This window comes from Musa acuminata, chromosome BXJ1-9 (assembly GCF_036884655.1).
Source record: "Musa acuminata AAA Group cultivar baxijiao chromosome BXJ1-9, Cavendish_Baxijiao_AAA, whole genome shotgun sequence".
NCBI lineage: Eukaryota > Viridiplantae > Streptophyta > Magnoliopsida > Zingiberales > Musaceae > Musa > Musa acuminata.
In genome coordinates this window covers 15,903,140-15,921,672 of record NC_088335.1, presented here as the reverse complement: position 1 = coordinate 15,921,672, position 18,533 = coordinate 15,903,140, and the positions used below count along the sequence as shown (strand labels likewise).

The window sequence follows — 18,533 nt, the reverse complement described above, 5'->3', positions numbered from 1 at the left end:
TTAAAAATAGCAGGTATAATATCGTTACGTAATTGCCTCTTTACACGTAGAATAATAGGTATAAAATATGCATATTGAAAAACTCTGTCTGCTAAAACTTTGAACATACTTGACAATATCATGCTAGAATGGAAATATATATATACATATATATATATATATATGGAGGACCAAATTAACTATCGTTGATTCAGATGGAGCACAGCCGCAGGGGCACAAAAGATCATGATGCATATGACAGATAATTTTACAATTGTCATATATATTTTAAACTAGACTTTCGATCCCTTAGAGGGCAATTATTGAAGTACATTACAGAGTTGGCAATCCATCGAGGATAGACAAGGAGACCACTAGGCCATTAACATCATTATCACTTACATCCACCAACAACCACAGAGGAATACTACTTGTGCTCCAGGATTTCCTACAACTTCACATTATGTCTTCTCAGACGACATCCTCAATTCTGTTGAGCAACTCACAATGCAGATAAGGGATGGCCTGCTGGAGTTTTGTTTTGGTAGTTGTAGACACCAGTTCCACGCTTTCTTCCAAGGCGACCAGCATCAACATACTGAACAAGGAGCGGGCAGGGGCTGTATTTACTGTCTCCGAGTCCTTCATAAAGCACCTTCAGTATCGAAAGGCAGACATCCAAACCGATGAAATCTGCAAGTTGTAGAGGACCCATCGGATGGTTAGTACCCAGTTTCATCCCAGTATCAATGTCTTCTTTTGTCGCAACACCAGTGTATAGAGCGTAAAATGCCTCGTTAATCATGGGCATCAGGATCCGGTTCACTATGAAGCCAGGGAAATCTTGGGAGCATATGACAGTCTTCCCAAGCCTGTCACAAAATGAGACGTCAATTCATGGCGAAGCTGAATAGGCATGCAAACAATAAATAGTGCTTAAATGATAGCAAACACTAAACAGAACCTCAAGAAATCTTTTGTATCAACTTAACAGTTACTAAAACAGGAATATTGGTGTTTCTAAAAATATTCATCGTTCCTCAAAACAATATTCTCGTGAATTGTGGGGTTTCCTCTCATTTCATAGACAAATATTAGCCAATATAGATCCAAAGAACCAATAAGCTTGAGTTGAGTAAGCCACATAATTATAATTGAGATCAAGGAAATACATTGACTCATGCACTTGGGTTAGGAACCATCTGAACCTTACCTTTCTGCCAAGGTTTTTATTGTCATGAAGACCTCATCTGAAGTGTCAGCTCCTCTGACAATCTCAACCAGTTTCATAATTGGAGGGGGATTCATGAAGTGCATACCTACCACCTGCAATATGAACAGAAATTGATTTTATAAAAAAAATTTATTCTTAAGGCACTTGCTTAAGTATTCCATAAAATGATTGATGAATAGAAAAATAATTTGAAGATGAGCAAAAATTTGTAATGTTAAAACTTATCCCCAACATTCAAATGAGATAGGGTGGCTGTATAAAAAGATATACAGAAGCAGCAGTGAGAATTAAGGTATTTTTACATTTTCCATTTTTATATCATTTTTCTGCCATCTATCTGGCACTAGGAAAAGAACCAAAATTCTTCCATGAGAGAGCATCAAACAGCTGGAACATCTACAAAAAATGAAGCAGCCTTACAAGAAAATAGTGTTGAGCAAAAAGATCAGAACTATTTTTATTTTATATAGATTCATATTTTCTCTAAACTAGCATTTTACAGAAGCAGCAGTGAGAATTAAGGTATTTTTACATTTTCCATTTTTTATATCATTTTTCTGCTATCTATCTAGCTCTAGGAAAAGAACCAAAAGTCTTCCATGCGAGAGCATCAAACAGTTGGAACATCTACAAAAAATGAAGCAGCCTTAAAAGAAAATAGTGTTGAGCAAAAAGACCAGAACTATTTTTATTTTATATAGATTCATATTTTCTCTAAACTAGCATATTTACAGAAGCAGCAGTGAGAATTATGGTATTTTTACATTTTCCATGTTTTATATCATTTTTCTGCTATCTATCTAGCTCTAGGAAAAGAACCAAAATTCTTCCATGAGAGAGCATCAAACAGTTGGAACATCTACAAAAAATGAAGCAGCCTTAAAAGAAAATAGTGTTGAGCAATATGATCAGAACTATTTTTATTTTATATAGATTCATATTTTCTCTAAACTAGAACATAGTCTGGCTTTTCACACCAGCTGATTTTGGCAGCCTTCTCATTCCCTTCTTTTGTCTGTTCTATTTCATCTCTCTATATTTCTTCACTTTTTTTTCCATTTAGTACCTCCCATATAAGGCTCTATGTGAAGCCTAACCCCCTTTCTCGCAGCCAACCAAGTTCCTTTTTTCCACTATGGATATCTCCAAGATACTGATCTTCAAGTAATATATTTCCCAAGTAATGTTTCTTATTCACTTTGAATTGCATGATAACATCAAGAAGTACCTAATCAAGATTAAAGACATTAAAGGGTCATCGACATAATTAATTATCCACTTGAGTAATTTAATGATTAAAGGGAACAAATATAATAAATCCTGTCACTGAAAACCAACAACCATACTGTTTCTAGTTAATAAATAGCATGGTCTCCTGCATTATTTGTTTTCTTGGAAGAATTTATCCTTGAGATGTACTATCAAGTATAGCGTTACCCAGAGCGATCATCTGCTAATCTTGGAACAGTTAATTTCTTTGATGGAAAAGTAAAGCCCAATTCAGCATCAGCTTCTAGAACAAACATATATATATATATATATATATATATATATATACACGTAAAAATATACATACATATATATATCTATATATATCTATATATATATATGTATATATACACATATACATATGTATGTATGTATATATACATATGTATGTATATATATATACATACATATATATATTCTTTTTTTCTTCACTGCAAAGATTCCTAAAAACTACTTTATTGGTCCACATATTATAGGCATCCAACAACTCACTAAATGATCGTGTCCAACATTAAAGCTACTGGATAGATGGCACCAAGGATGAACCTTGTCGAGTAACCGATTCGAAGGAATCAATATGAAGTGTCCTAACTTAACCAGCTTCCTAAGTTGAACCAACTTAGTGGCGAATTACAACAAAGTGCATGGATCAAGGTCGGCATCTCAATGGTAGAAGTAGGTTGCACCGGAAGATGATCGAGTTACACCATTCACAAAGGCGGTCGAAGGAATAAGTGAGGGGAATGTTATGAAGCAATGAAATCAATGTGTGTAATGCATATCGGTGACCCTTTTCAATATTGTTTTCTATTACGTTTTGGTGTTTTAGTATGTTTTATCATAAGAAACTTGTTCGGGGCATGAAGTAGTACTATTAGCCTCGTGGTAGTGTTTTTCTTTCTTGTTTCCATCTCATAAAATTAGGAAACATTCTTTGTTATGCAACATTGGTCAAAGGGAAAAATAGTCAAAACATTTCTGTTTTCATGTATCATTGGTTGACTTTTGACCGATGACCTTGCGACAAGAAACATAAGTTGTCTTAGCATCCTAGAATCCCCTCTGGGTGACAACAGGTCAAATGAAACTTTGGTTATATGTCTGAGGAGTGATGCAGTGTCTTTAGCATACTCGTCTTCTGTTCGATGAAATTGTCAGGTGAATATTAGGCATGTACCAACCTTTAAAAGCCCTTTGTGTGTGATTAATCATCCACACACGCATTCAGCCACTTATGAGTCTTTTGTACTTAATAAAAACTACTTGCTTTGTGTTGCTTATGTTCCAAATTTTCTTCCATTTTTTGTGTGATGGGCAGTAAATTACTCACACATTCACCTTTCTAATATTTCCTCATCTTCTATGTTCACATCCTTAATGGACTACACAAGGACCCTTGCACATAGGTGTTGTTTGGGTGTCAACGCCTTGGGCAGAACCACGTAAGAATGTGGCACCATGTCCAATATTAGGATAATCAACTTTGAGTGTCAGCTCTAATATCATTTGTCAAGACTCGATCTGATATAATAATCAACTCGTCAACTTGTTGAGTTTGTAACACTGATCTAAAATGCTTTAGCACAAGTTAATTGTGGTAGATCTATCTAGCCCTTATAAATCCATTTAAATCATCTCTCACTTCCAATGTGAGACTAAGTCGGAGTATTATGTTGCTATTAACAACATATCAAAATCAAAGGGTTCAATTATTGATTCATGGTCCTATTCTTACAAGGCATTAAGTTGAATCTTGTGTTATATAGTGATTTAAAAAGCACTAGGCACCAAAAGACGCCAAGGTCCCAAAATGCCCAAGGCACTAGGTGTTCGCCCAAGCAAAGTGAGACGCTCTAAAATATTAAAAAATATATGATATAATTGATAAATATGATTATATAAATAAAAAATATAATATTAAATTAAAATGAATCTATTGAATTGCTTTATACACTAGCTATTTATCCTGAAACCCTAATAATAATTTTAAATAAACAATGATTAGTAGTGTTACAATCTAAATAGTATATTATCAATCTAGTAAATAAAGATTGTTTTGTACAGTAGTTAACAATCTACTGTTAATAGTATATTATTTACCGTTAACAGTAGTTAGAGGAGGAGAAAAGAACTATTAACAATAGCAGAGAGGGAGAAAAGTGTCACTGACAATGGAAAGTGGAGAAGGAGAAGGCAACGATGATGAAGGAAGGCACAGACGACAACAGTAGTGGTGGAGGAAGCTGTGGATGACAATCGCGACAGCAGAGGAAGCTGCAAACGATAGTTGCGAAAGCTGCGGATAGTAGCAGCGGTAGCAATGGAAGCTACAAACAACGATGTCGTGGGCGGAGGAAGCTTCAAAGGTGTTCGTCGGTGGCGGAGGAACCTACGGTCCTCTCCCTTGATGGTGGAAGGAACTGCACACAGAGCGACGGCGGAAGGAAGCTACAGGCTCTTACTAGGCCATCGGACCCGTCCGTCGGCAACAGAGGAAGCCTCGGTCCGCTGCGTTTGCAGCGAAGGCAATGACAGAAAGCATCGATGGCGGAGATAGAAGCAGTGCTAGGGTTGATGGCTCGAGGTCGCGCGGGCTTGCGAGGGTGGCTTTTGCAGGTAAGAAACTAGTTAGTTGGTTCAATCGAACCAACTAACCACTACTAAACCGAACTAGACTTAAAAGTCTGGTTCGATTGGTTTATTTGAACCAGGCGCATACCCAAGGTGCTCAGCACCTAGGTTCAGGCAAGCGCCCAAGCAACGCCTCATTAAAGTGCGTCGTTTGGAGCGAAGGCAATGACAGAAAGCATCGATGGCGGAGGTAGAAGCAGTGCTAGGGTTGATGGCTCGAGGTCGCGCGGGCTTGCGAGGGTGGCTTTTGCAGGTAAGAAACTAGTTAGTTGGTTCAATCGAACCAACTAACCACTGCTAAACCGAACTAGACTTAAAAGTCTGGTTCGATTGGTTTATTTGAACCAGGCGCTCACCCAAGGTGCTCAGCACCTAGGTTCAGGCAAGCGCCCAAGCAACGCCTCATTAAAGTGCGTCGTTTGGTCCACCCATGAGGGGCTCGAGCCGCGCCTCACCTCGCCCGAGCGCCTAGGCAAGCTCCCGGGTGCCTATTTAAACCAATGGTATTATATCTAATTTAAGTAAATACAAGACAAAACTTCTTTTTTATAGTGAAGCTAAAAAACAAATTTCTAAATACATTATGTATACTAACACATGCTAAAAATAATAATAAATAAATTGTCTGTTAGCAGAATTTTGTAGGTACCTTTAGTTGCTTAAATATTTTATTTTTTCTATTTTATGAGAAGCATATTAGACAATAAAAAAAGATTAAAGTTGTTTCTTGTAGAAATTAGAGTCTACATCAGCCTATTTGTCGTTGAAGTAGGTAAGCATTAGCAAGAACCTTGGATGGACGACTAGTTGAAGAAGCAAGGCGAGTAATTGATATGGAACTAGTATTAGATGCCAAAATTGTAGACTCTTTCACAATCTTGTCAAGTTCCGAAAATAATTTCTTCTTTACGACTTCAGACTCCACAATGGCTTCAATTACTACATCTGAGGTTCGTAAATCTTCTAAATTGGAGGTGTATCTTAAACGGTTTAATGAACTAGTGCCTGCAAACTGCAAATTAGACCAAAAAAACAAGCCATAAGAATGATATTTCAAGATATGCACAATAAAGGAATCAAAGAAAGGTTCATAAAACAATAATTCTTCAGAAAATCAGTTATAACATACCTTCAGAATATGAACTAATCAAGCTGGCTCTGTATATAAAAGAAAATTTGTTTCTAAAACTTCTACTAATCATATTATTTAGAATCTTTCACTCAAATCCATCATTCCTATCCGCAAAACAGAAATATCCTTCAGAAAGTTGTTACCATTTATTTCCAGCTCAAATAAGCACCCCTGACACTATTTTCATATTTATTCCATGCATTGCTATCCGAATTACAAATACTAGAGCTGAGCACTTCTAAAAAAAATTCCTTTTATAAACAACCATCTGAAAGCGTATCTTGAGATAGGACTTACTGATGGAAAATATCTATTTTTTACCTAATGTTAAATAGTATTCTTTTCTTTGGACAGTTAGATTTACAATGGCAACATGAAAGTCTTCACTCTGCCGAAATATGCTTCACTCTGGCCGCTTAAGCAATAATATCTAGATATGATATTATTATCATATCTAGATATTATTGATCAAATGGTTGGGAAACTATTGTTTTCAAATTTTAGTTATTGTTTTTGCACCTTAGTAAAGCTGCTGAGTCATCATGCATGACAATCTACTAACTCATATGAGCCTAAGCATTGGATGGCGAACACGAGTATAGCTAGTTGGTATGGTTGAATCAGGTTAAAATGTTACCTTGAGTCAACTTAAAGGGTTCAGAATTTTTTTTGCTTAATCTTGTTTATAAATAACAGTATGCTGGTTTAGGTTTGGTTGAACCTTAGCATTATAGAAAAATATGCTTTAAACCAAGTATGAACCAAAATGCAGCATCATCAATATGTTTTTGGCCCGAATAATATTAATGGACCACTGCGCCTCCTTAAATCGATCCAGTCTAGGCCATGATTTACAGCACATAGAGGTTATGTCAATAAAAACTTAATTACTCTTTTACATATGACAAGCATAACACAAAATAACATGTAGTTTTATGATTAGTAATAAAATTAGATCATGAGTGATCCTTATCGTTTATCCATACAAAATATCATGAAACTAAAAATGGACCAAGAAGTAGTGAAAAGAATAGATAATCCAGACATTCTAATTAATGATGGAAAATAACTTCTATTTCATAAGTCAAAAGGAAACGAAATCACCCTATGATGTTAAAGGTCATACATAGTTATACTATCATTGTAGCTATCTGGAATTGGAAACTGGTTCTTGCATTCCAATATTACTTTTGCATCTTTGTATAATAGTATGAGAAAGAAAACACTCATACATTTTGATCAATGATGAGAAGTATTGAAAACATTAATAACACATTACTTGTTATGTCAAAGATCATGTTTTACCCCTCTAGAACTATATGCTTGATTTGTCATTCAAGTTTGCATTACTTTTGCATCTCAGGTAATGGCGATGTCTAATCCAGATTGCCAAAAGCAGGCATCTGAATATGTGTATATATATATATATATATATATATATATATATATATATATATATATATATATATATATATATATATATACATACATATATATAAGCCTTTATAAATACATTATATATATATTTATGTATGTATGTGTGTATGTATAGCATATTCTAGATTGTCAAATCAGGGTTACATTCTTAAGAATATTAAAATAACCATTTAAGTGCTATCATCAATTACAGGCCTTATAGTTATTTGCCACCATTTTTTATATGAAAATTAAAATGCATAGCTACAACTTAGCAAAATTAGAACATCTTACCTTAGTAGCCTGTCCAAATAAGTGAATAAATGCATACCATGATCATAAGTAGCAAAACAACTAACCCTTTACCCTATGTATCAACTATAAGAATCGAGCTAAATGGTCACCCTGTCCCTGCCACCCACCCTGAATCTATACCATGATAGGATACCCACATCCACGTTACTCAGTTCAAGATAATAAGCAAGCAATACAATAAAGAATTACATGCCTGGAGACCCTAACAACATCTTAGCCTGATTGGTGATCACATTGATCGAAAGTATGATGAAATAATCTGTAAAATGAAGAATAGAATAACCTCAATTCATGACATTTAAATAAGGATGAACTTGTTAGAGGCTTAGATGATGAACCTAAGTCTAATGCTCCAAAGAGATGCTAGACCTTATGATAAGGATTTAATGTCCATGACTTGTATATCCCACATGAAGCGAAATATATTTAGTTTATCTCTTATTTGAATAAATTTAATTAGTTTAAGGCTTATTTCTCATATGTAAGTTATCACATGACAACATTTAGAATAATTCTAACCTAGTTTTCCATTTTACTTAAGGAACAAAGAAAAAAAGAAACATATGTGAAAAAATATAAAAATCAAATTATGATTATGATTACAAAAACAATAACAAATCTGTAAGTCTCAACTATTTGGGGTTGGTTGCATGGATCTTTTGCCACCATTGAGATCAAATTATGATTATGATTAAATATTATAAAAATCTTAATCGGAGATTTTAAAGATTCACTTCTATTAATATTAAAGTCATTCAATCAAGAATACAATCTGAAGGAAAGAATGTTTTCCAAATCAAGTAAGTAATATCAATAACTTGGAAAGAAAGAAGAGATCATATATTTGATTTGATGCAATTATATTTTTTCCTTATTTTTACATTTTTATTTTTATTCTCTTAATTGAATCTATATAAAGACAAAAAGATTGCAATTCAAATAATCAAATAACGAAATAGGAAATTATGTCATTTTGTTACATAATATGTGAATGGTGTAAGATCATAATTATATATCCGATGGTATGCATCATCCATGTGTGAGACATGCATGTGAGGCCTTCATCTTGGAAGTTCACTCTTTAAGAGCGAGACTGATAGTTATTGTTAGGACTCTTTTTCTGAGCTTTTGAATAATGTTTATTGAGTTTGTTTAGTCCAGTTGTTTATTGAGTCGGTTTGGTTCAGTTAGAGTCAAGTAGAGATTTATTTAATATTTATTTATAATTAGAGTTCAAGTCCTGATGGACTCTGGGTGGAACTCTATAAATAGGGATGTAACTACTTCTTTTCGGTAATCTATGAAAAATATTATTCTGTCTTTGGACAAACCCTAGGAGGCCGATCCCCTCGAAGCGATCAAGGAGGGCCGATCCCCTCGAAGCGATCAAGGAGGCTGATCCCCTCGAAGCGATCATTATCATCCTCATTTCTTCCCTTTCTTCCACGATAAGACTTTAGGGTCTTATCATTTGGTATCATTTGGTATCAGAGCCTACGATAAGACTTTAGGGTCTTATCATTTGGTATCAGAGCGACGATAAGACCTTTAGGGTCTTATCATTTGGTATCAGAGCGACGATAAGACCTTTAGGGTCTTATCATTTGGTATCAGAGCAGCGATCCTTGGCGTTCTCGCTGCAACGAAGCTATCAAAAAAAAAAAAGAAACGAAAGAAAAAAGAAAAGAAAAACACAAGAGGAAGAAGAAGCCGCAGCCACCCCTGCGACGAGTGCTTGCCGGCGCTGCCCCCAACCACATCACCATCACTGCCTCCCAGCCCTCAGCAGCAGCGATCCCTCCACGCAGCGACTGCAACAAGCATCATTGCCTCTCACCAGCGCCTCCTTCCGCAGTGTAATAGAAATAGAGCAACGCTGCCTTCCATCCGCGCCGTCACAGCCATCGCAACGGTGAGCCCTTGGCGGTGCTGCCCCAGCCGCACCACCATCGCTACCTCCAAGCCCTCAGCAACAATGATCCCTCTACGCAGCGACCGCAACAAGCATCGCTGCCTCCCACGCGGCGACCACAGCTACATCCTCGCATCCTCGCAGCAACCCTTCATTCCCATAGTGTTGCCACCAATTGCATCACAACAGCAGCACCGAATAGGGCAGTGATTGATGCCCTTGACCAACACCAAAAATAGGAGTTGAGATTACAGATTTGCAGTCTTATGAAATGGCCACCGATAACTCAGTGAAAGCACAAATGGAAGCATTGGAAATTAGAATTGAAAATCGGTTACAAGAATTACTTAATGATTTCAAAAAGGATTTACTGGGGAGCCTTAGTAAATTTCAACAAGGTGGGAGCTCAAGTTCTACATTGCATAGATCTGGAAATACCAGAAAAGGGCCCCAAGATTGTGATACAATCTACTCAGACATGAAGGTGGATGGACAGCTCTCAAAAATTTGTCAGACTTCTACAGTGTTGGAATATCAGAGTAGGTTTGAAAGCTTATCAAATCAAGCTACAGATTGGTCGGAACGATAACTTCTGGATACATTTATTAAAGGTCTTATTCCAGAGATTCGGTGTGCAGTTAAAGGCTCGTCAACCCCGCACTATGATAGCTGCGATCTCATTCGCACATCTACATGAGAAAAAAATCAACAGGGAAAATCATGGAAACAGAAGTGACAACCACCAGATGATCAATATGCCACCCACCATATCTATTCCCAACCAAAGCCTTGACACCCGAGGACTAACCCAAGAAGAACTCAAGAAAAATTCAGCAAAGGGTTTGTACTATCATGAAAAGTGGAGTATGGAGCACCAATGTAAACAAGGGCAGCATATGTTGATTGAGCCAATTGGAGAGGAACCAAAAGCAGAAGAGTTGGACTCCGATCATGAAGGTATAAATTCTAATGAAGACGTTGAACCTACCGTACATACAATGCATATATTAGCCGATTACTCTAACCCGCAAACTATGAAAGTTGCCGGAACTCTAGAGCATTAGCCTATTATAGTTTTGATTGATACTAGTAGCACTAACAATTCTATGGACAGTAAGACTGTTGACCGATTGGCCCACCACATTGAAGACTATGACATATTCGAAGTAAAGATCATTGATGGACGGATTTTCACTTGTGATAGCAAAGGTTCAAAGATAAAATTGATTATACAGGGCCAGAAGTTTCATGCAACGATTACTACACTGAAAGATCGACCTGTTGCTTACACTCTCAAAAAGTGGAGACCATACTTACTTGATCAACAGGTTGTGATGCGTTGTAGATAGTCTATGGCTAAAGTGCTGAAAGAGAAGCTCCCCGAGATTGATGCTGCTCAGTCTTGAGGACAAGGCTGATTTGAAGAGGGAGGAACTGTTAGGACCCTTTTTCTGAGCTTTTGAATAATGTTTATTGAGTTTGTTTAATCCAGTTGTTTATTGAGTCGATTTGGTTCAGTTAGAGTCAAGTAGAGATTTATTTAATATTTATTTATTATTAGAGTTCAAGTCCTGATGGACTCTGGGTAAAACTCTATAAATAGGGATGTAACTACTTCTTTTCGGTAATCTATGAAAAATATTATTCTGTCTTTGGACAAACCCTAGGAGGCCGATCCCCTCGAAGTGATCAAGGAGGGCCGATCCCCTCGAAGCGATCAAGGAGGGCCGATCCCCTCGAAGCGATCATTATCATCCTCATTTCTCCCCTTTCTTCCACAATAAGACTTTAGGGTTTTATCGTTTGGTATCAGAGCCTACGATAAGACTTTAGGGTCTTATCAGTTATCCAATTTCCTATTCTATCAGCTTTCAATTATTATCTTCTTTTTTCCCCTTCATTCTTCTATCAAAAAAAATTCCTACCTAAGCTATGAACTTGTCCTACGTCACCATACTTCATTGATTTGACAAATAGTTTGACCATCTTGATCATAGCAATCGAGCTTATATTGGTTGAAAAGGAAATCATCGGCAAAAATAAATCAGAATTGCAAACCTATTATTAAAAAATAGGACTATATTCACGTTTTGGCCCACTTGAAAAGAGCACCTCAAGTAGAAAGAGGTAGACACTTCCTTATAAGCCTTTGGCTTTTTTGACTCATATTTTATGTGAATGTTGGTGCTTCCCCTAGTTTAAGTCATAACCAAGGTTAGCAAAACTGGTCGATACACTATGGTATGTGGTATTATTTGGTCCAACAATCTATTGAACCAGGGTAAACCGGACAGTATGCTTGGTACAGGCCTAAACCACCCAACATGCTTTGGTACAATACAGTAAAAGCCCGATATTCATATTTTTCAGTTTTTAAGATTTTTTTAAACTGTACGTACCAATGTACCAACACTCAGTACTTCGGAATGGACTGCCGTTATGCGAAATTGCAAACTTTGATCATAACACAGTCAAAAAGATGAAAATTAATCGTTTTCCAAACGATGTTAGACAGCACCGTGTTGTCCATGTACGAAATAGACAGAGGTACAAGAATCCTACATGTAGCTTGATTTGGTTCATCACATAAATCTAGGTTCTCGTTGTACAAAAGAAACCAAATCATGGAGCCTTGAAGCTGGAGAGCAATCTTACCCTCGAATAAGAGTAAAATATTCCACCTATTCAATCACTTCAGTCGATCATCAGTCCAAGATTTCATTGTTTTAAACTTACGTAAAATCTGGACCGATTCGAAATTATTCTAAGAAAGTTAATATGAATAAAACAAAATTCCATCACATATTCGATACTAAAAAAGGTGTCGGAAGCAATCCGAAAGGATAGCGAAGGAGATGAGGCCGGACGATCACCTGGGAGATCTGACCCTTGGAGACGAGGTGCCGGATGGAATCGACGATTGATTTCTGCGCCCGCTGGAGGGCGGAGGGTTCGGTATCGTGGAGCCAGACGTCGAACCCCGCGACAGCCGCGAGCTGGGCTATCCCCGATCCCATCTGACCGCCGCCCACCACACCGATCACCTCCACCGCTGCGGTCGCCATGCCTTCCCTCCCCCAAACCGCTGGCGTCAATGGTCCTGGTTAAATGCACCTCCGTGATATTTGCAAAAGACTCCTTGGACTCCAATATTCGTTACGGCCGTTCAATTCTCTACTTTGGGCTTATTTAATCAGAACGACAAAAGACGTCTGTCTTTGTTCCTGGCTAAATTGTTTTTAATTTATTTTCTCTTGATAATATGCTAAAATAATCTGGTCATAATTTGACATTCCCAAATTACCCAATATATTATTATTGGAAATTTTTAGGGCTTATATTTAAATTTCATTTGGTGTACTTTAGAGTCAGTGGTTCACCATCTATCAAATTAATAGAATAATTATTCTGTTGGATTTAATTTTGAATTATTATTTGTAGTAGTAACTTCAATTAAAGTAAATTATGCTTAGAAATTCATAGTATAGCAATGCCAAGAGCAACAACACGCAAAACTGTTGAGAATAAAATATACTACAAGACATAGTCTAGCAATCTTAACAATAAACAACACCCAAAACTTTAATTAATGCAGAGTGGCTTCAAAATATCATCATTCCAAATTTAGAAAAGAAAATTAACATCTTGCAAACTCTCACAGATTGCAACAAGCTATAGGAAAGATCGTTTCAGCATCAAGTAGATGCTAATGGATAACGAGAGATGTCACTCGGTCAGTCCATCATCCACATGTTCTTGTCCGGTGATCCTTTTTCTGCTCAAGGAACATGCTGCACTGCAACTGTTGGTTCGTCTCCTCTGCTAGGAGAACTCGCAAGCATTCTTGCGATGGAACACCAGTCAGGCTCAACGAGCGCTCGAAAATTGACTTTGGATGGTGGCAATCTTGTGAACAAAGCTTCCTTGATGTTCCTCAGTATCCCTTTATCGTAAGGATTAGGAGTCTTGGCATATGATTGCTTAAAATTCTCACGAGCTGTCTGTAATTTCCATGAGATGGATGAAAAAGTACGATAGATAATTAAATGAAAACTGCAATTAAGAAAAAAAAATATGGATATAATTAAATTTTATTTAAAGTTATCAAAAAAAATTATAATTATTATAAGATTTTTAGGAGATGAATTGATGGAGAGACTCTCATACTAAACCATACTCTCAATATAAAGGACATGATCTCTGATTGATAAAGCGAGATTCCTAATTTTTTCTCATAGCAATTCAGATAAAAAGAAAAGATATCATTATAGTTTTCGGATCGGATGATTTATTATTATTAAAAATATATGCATCATAAATTTAATCTGTCATTATCCGACTATAATTTCTAACATTAAAATTTTTATCTAATAATAATATATTATGATTTTTATGTTTATAATTTGAATAAAAAAAATGATAGAAACCACACCTGATTGTGTGCAATAAGATAGGCATGAAAAATGAAGAACCCTCCGAGCAACCAGATCGCCATAAAGCTAAACAGTGCTAAGAGAAAGGTTTCAGGTGCATCCCCAAGCATCCGAAACAAGCCCGAGCGAGTCTTCGACCAGTTTCTCCTAATCCTCAACCATGAGAAGGCAAATATGTAGCTGAAGAAGACCAACGCTGATAATATGAACATCAAGTAATACCGAGAGTTTCGCTGCAACCAGAAGAAATAGCCATTAATACCATCCGAGTGCGTGCATGCATGCATGATCACATCATGTTATCTTACCAATCCGATGCATTGGCCAATCCAAGGGCAGTGGTGATCGAATCTATCGACGCAGTTGTCACAGACAACACAGTGACAGCTTCTTGGTGGACGGTATATCTTACATATCTTACAATATTTAATCTTCACCGAGACACCTTCAACGCTGACCCTCCTACTTCTGGAGATGATGTCAGTTGCATTTGAGACTTGATTCCTTGGAATGATTCCTGGGTCTCGAGTGCTGGCCAAGATCAGATTAACAATCACCTGCTAGAGCATTCAACAAGTCAAACGGTATTCCTAGTCTTTTGCCCAAAATGAGGTGTGAATACTAACAACTGCTGTTAAAACCATGGACGCTGTAGCTCTGAAGCCAAAGCGTGAAGTGTCGTCTATGTAGGCACAGAAAATCCAATCTGAAAGAACAATGGTCACTGTCGTCAAGGTGAGACCTCGTGGATCTGGGCCACACACCATATGTCCCCCGAACAAAAATACCTGCATTGATATGACACACGCCGGCAACGGTGTTAGCAGCAGACGAACCCTAGTTGCTTCCTAATAAGGGCAGGATGCTCCTGTGTGAAACTAGTTACTACTTTTATATTGGGGACTGTATGTAGTTTCTTATGGCCAAAAAGCACTCAAAGTTTGAAGAAAAGAATGGTAAAATCATTCTGAAACGACTAATTCATATCACATCGGAAGAACCGTAAGAAGACTACTTACGTTTTTCCCTTGCCAGACCTGATAAAGTCTGGTGCGAGGGCCAAATGGCTGCACCCCGAAGAAGGGACAGCAGCAGTGAGGCAGCGGAATTGTATTGGTCAACCAGTTAGCAAATCTACTTCTGTCACTGCGGCCAGTGGCGTCTCTGGTGAACTCATTTGGTGGACGACTGGAACTTCCGGCACCAATTCCAACAACACGAAGTGCATGTTTGTTTCCTCTAAACGAAGAAGAAGAAGAAGAAGAAGACTCTTCATGGCTGCTGGCATTGATGGACTGCTGATGATGGTTGCAGGAAGAGTCCAACTCTTTCGCAACTTCTTGTTCTTCTTCGATTGGTGGTGTCAAGGGGTTCATCCTTTTAGCTTGACATTGGTTGTTCTCTCTTCTTCCTGTAATCCTTATTGTTTTTGTGCGTGGAGGAAAGTTGATCCCAACCGTCGTCGACGCACATAGCAACTGCTTTTTTATCCAAACCGCAATGCAAAACTGAAAGACGAAAATACAATCACTCCAGACCGCTTGATGTGAGATCTAAGGCTCTAAGGCTGTTTCTCACTATATATATATATATATATATATATATATATATATATATATATATATATATATAAAGAATGAAGTGTTGGCATAAGAAGAATCATCGTGTATAAATTCCATTTGCCCAGAAATGATCAATTAAACTTAAGCAATTTAAATGACATGGAGCACAATTTTATTGGAAATTTTATAAATGAATGAGCCATAGTTAAACTAGTGAAAGTTAACATGAGATGTCACAAAATAGAAAATAAAAGTCCAAATTGTTAAGTTGTGTGCAAGACCTATTTAGTGTTGGGTCGGCTGGGATAATTTGGGCTATAAGCCCAGGGTAGCAAATTAGAGAGCGCAGCGTGCAAGCGTTCGGACGTAAAAGAAAGAGAAAAAAAGAAGAGAGAAAGTTTAGGTTTCTGAGTTTTCTGCTTAACGATCGTTGGCCAAACGTTGTCAGTTTTAGCCTAAATTTTATGTGGAGAATTCTTACAGTAAATTCTACAATCCTAATGGTGTTGATCTACAGTTTACCCTCTCTAAGGTACTTTCCTACTATACTCATTTTGTGAGACCTAGAATTATCTTTCGAGGAGATCCATTCTATGATGATATGCTAGAGCCAAGATCTATGTTCTTGATGTTATTATGATCCTCTAGTTATTCTAGAGAAGATTTACTGTAAACCTGTTATCATTATTATTGATAGTGGAAGTTTGAGGTGGACTACGGTCTCGTGGTTTTTCCCACATTGGGTTTTCCACGTTAAAATATTTGGTCTCACTGTGTGATTGATTAATTGCTCTATTGTTTATGCTGTGCTGGTTGATATTTACATTTTGATATCAAGTTGGTATTTTGATGAAGAACCAATTTTGATACACAAAGAGGAAAAAGAATTATTCCGCATCAATAGGTTTTTTTCCCAACAAGTGGTATCAAAGCAATAGGTTGTTTGGTGCTAGTTTTTCTTGTATGATTGAAATGGAGCAGTAAAATGGTATGATTAAATTGTAAAAAACCAGAGTTGATGTTGTTTGACAAAGGTTAGAAAATCTCTTTACGAAAAAGATAATAAGAAATAGAATTTCTCTACTCAGAAGACTTGTAAATTTGAAGTATAAAGATGGTGGTAATATTATTGAGCACATAAGCCTATTTCAGAGACTTGCAAATAAGTTGGTTACTGTGAAAATGAATATAGATGATGAGATGCAAGGATTATTACTTCTCAACTCTTTACCAGAAAGTTGGGAAACGTATGTGGTGACTATTTGCAATTCCACGCCACAAGGAACTCTAACTATAGATATGGTTAAAGACAATTTGCTAAATGAAGATGCCAAAAGGAAAAAACAGGGTGAATCTTCTTCTGGTGCATTTGTTACTAAAAAACAAGAAAGACGTGGAAGAAGTCATAGCAGAAACCCACATGGATATAGAGAAAGATCAAAGTCTAGAAGAGATATCAAATGTTTTCACTATAACAGACTAGGTCACATGAAGAAAAAGTGTAGGTTTTGGAAGCGAGAATAGAATGAAATGAAGAAAAATAATAAAGAGACCAATACAGTTGCTGCTGAAGGTAATATCACTATTGTCTGTGATGAAGGTTGTGTTTGTCTTGTAGCTCAGGACAATAATTGGGTAATTGACTCTGGTGCTTCATTTCATGTCACTTCTCATGGTTATTTTTTTAGATCTTACACTGCTAGTGATTTTGGTAATGTCAGAATAGGAAACAGTGGTACATCTAAGATTGTGGGTATTAGAGATATTTGCTTGGAGACCAATATTTGGAGCAAATTGATACTCAAAGATGTAAGGCATGTTCCAGATATTCGTTTTAACTTGATATCTATAAGTAGACTTGATGATGAGGGCTTTGCACACTATTTTGGTGAAAGCAAATGGAAACTCATTAAATGTTCTCTGATTGTGGCAAGAGGAAAGAAACTTAACTCTTTTTATGTCATGGAAGCTAAGCTACACAAAGGAGAGATTAATGCAATTCAAAAAGGTGAAAGTATAGATCTTTGGCATAAGAGGCTTGGACATATTAGCGAGAAGGGACTTCAAACTCTTGCTAAAAAGTCGTTCTTACCAGAGTTACAAGGTACATCTTTTAAATCTTGTGATCTTTGCTTAGCTGAAAAAACACATAGAGTTGTATTTCATACATATCCATCATCTAGAAGATCAGATGTTATTGATTTAGTTTATACTGATGTTTCTGTTAGGATCGGAGCGGCACTAAGAGGGGGGGGGGATGAATTAGTGCAGCGGATTACAGCTCATAATTTTGAAAATGATTTCGTAAATGAGTAGAGATTTCGATTCGACAATGAATGACTTGGTGAAAGTAGCTCGAGTAAAGTGAGAAGATAAAAACCAAAAGCTTGCTGCTATGTAAATAACGGTTTAAGAAAGGTAAACACTCACACATTCAAGGAACATACTAATTTAAAATGGTTCGGTCAAAATGACCTACATCCACTTGCGAAGCCTTCTTCGATGAGGCTCCCAACTTCCACTAGTAAATCACATTGAAGGGGAAGGATAAATACCCCTCTTACAACCTTTTACAAGTGGTTCACACTCTTACAGATTTTCAAAGAGAAAGAAGGAGATGAACACTCAAGCAATTGAAAACAAGACTTGC

At 36.8% G+C, this 18,533-nt stretch overlaps 2 protein-coding genes across 2 annotated transcripts; both read right to left on the bottom strand.

The window, feature by feature from the left end:
• Positions 1 to 212: 212 nt before the first annotated feature.
• Positions 213 to 13,046, bottom strand: LOC103998470 (uncharacterized). The gene is made up of 4 exons (XM_009419952.3): positions 12,762 to 13,046; positions 5,904 to 6,125; positions 1,193 to 1,305; positions 213 to 851 (listed from the first exon to the last, which is right to left on the bottom strand). The coding sequence occupies exons 1-4, from the start codon at positions 12,951 to 12,953 to the stop codon at positions 482 to 484; spliced, it is 897 nt and encodes a 298-aa protein (XP_009418227.2). The 5' UTR covers positions 12,954 to 13,046; the 3' UTR covers positions 213 to 481.
• Positions 13,047 to 13,588: 542 nt separating this feature from the next.
• LOC135594087 (probable protein S-acyltransferase 7) lies at positions 13,589 to 15,697 on the bottom strand. Its single transcript, XM_065084508.1, has 4 exons — positions 15,341 to 15,697; positions 14,630 to 14,881; positions 14,321 to 14,554; positions 13,589 to 13,889 (listed from the first exon to the last, which is right to left on the bottom strand). The coding sequence occupies exons 1-4, from the start codon at positions 15,695 to 15,697 to the stop codon at positions 13,668 to 13,670; spliced, it is 1,065 nt and encodes a 354-aa protein (XP_064940580.1). The 3' UTR covers positions 13,589 to 13,667.
• Between the last annotated feature and the right edge of the window lie 2,836 nt (positions 15,698 to 18,533).

Excerpts from the sequence above, each read along its gene's own strand:
- LOC103998470 (XM_009419952.3), bottom strand. The coding sequence starts at position 12,953 with ATGGCGACCGCAGCGGTGGAGGTGATCGGTGTGGTGGGCGGCGGTCAG. Across the intron at positions 6,126-12,761 it reads CCAAGGGTCAGATCTCCCAG|TTTGCAGGCACTAGTTCATT; the intron begins GTGATCGTCCGG and ends TCTAATTTGCAG. Across the intron at positions 852-1,192 it reads ATAAAAACCTTGGCAGAAAG|GCTTGGGAAGACTGTCATAT; the intron begins GTAAGGTTCAGA and ends ATTTTGTGACAG.
- LOC135594087 (XM_065084508.1), bottom strand. The coding sequence starts at position 15,697 with ATGAACCCCTTGACACCACCAATCGAAGAAGAACAAGAAGTTGCGAAA. Across the intron at positions 14,555-14,629 it reads TTGGCCAATGCATCGGATTG|CGAAACTCTCGGTATTACTT; the intron begins GTAAGATAACAT and ends TTCTGGTTGCAG. Across the intron at positions 13,890-14,320 it reads ATCTTATTGCACACAATCAG|ACAGCTCGTGAGAATTTTAA; the intron begins GTGTGGTTTCTA and ends TGGAAATTACAG.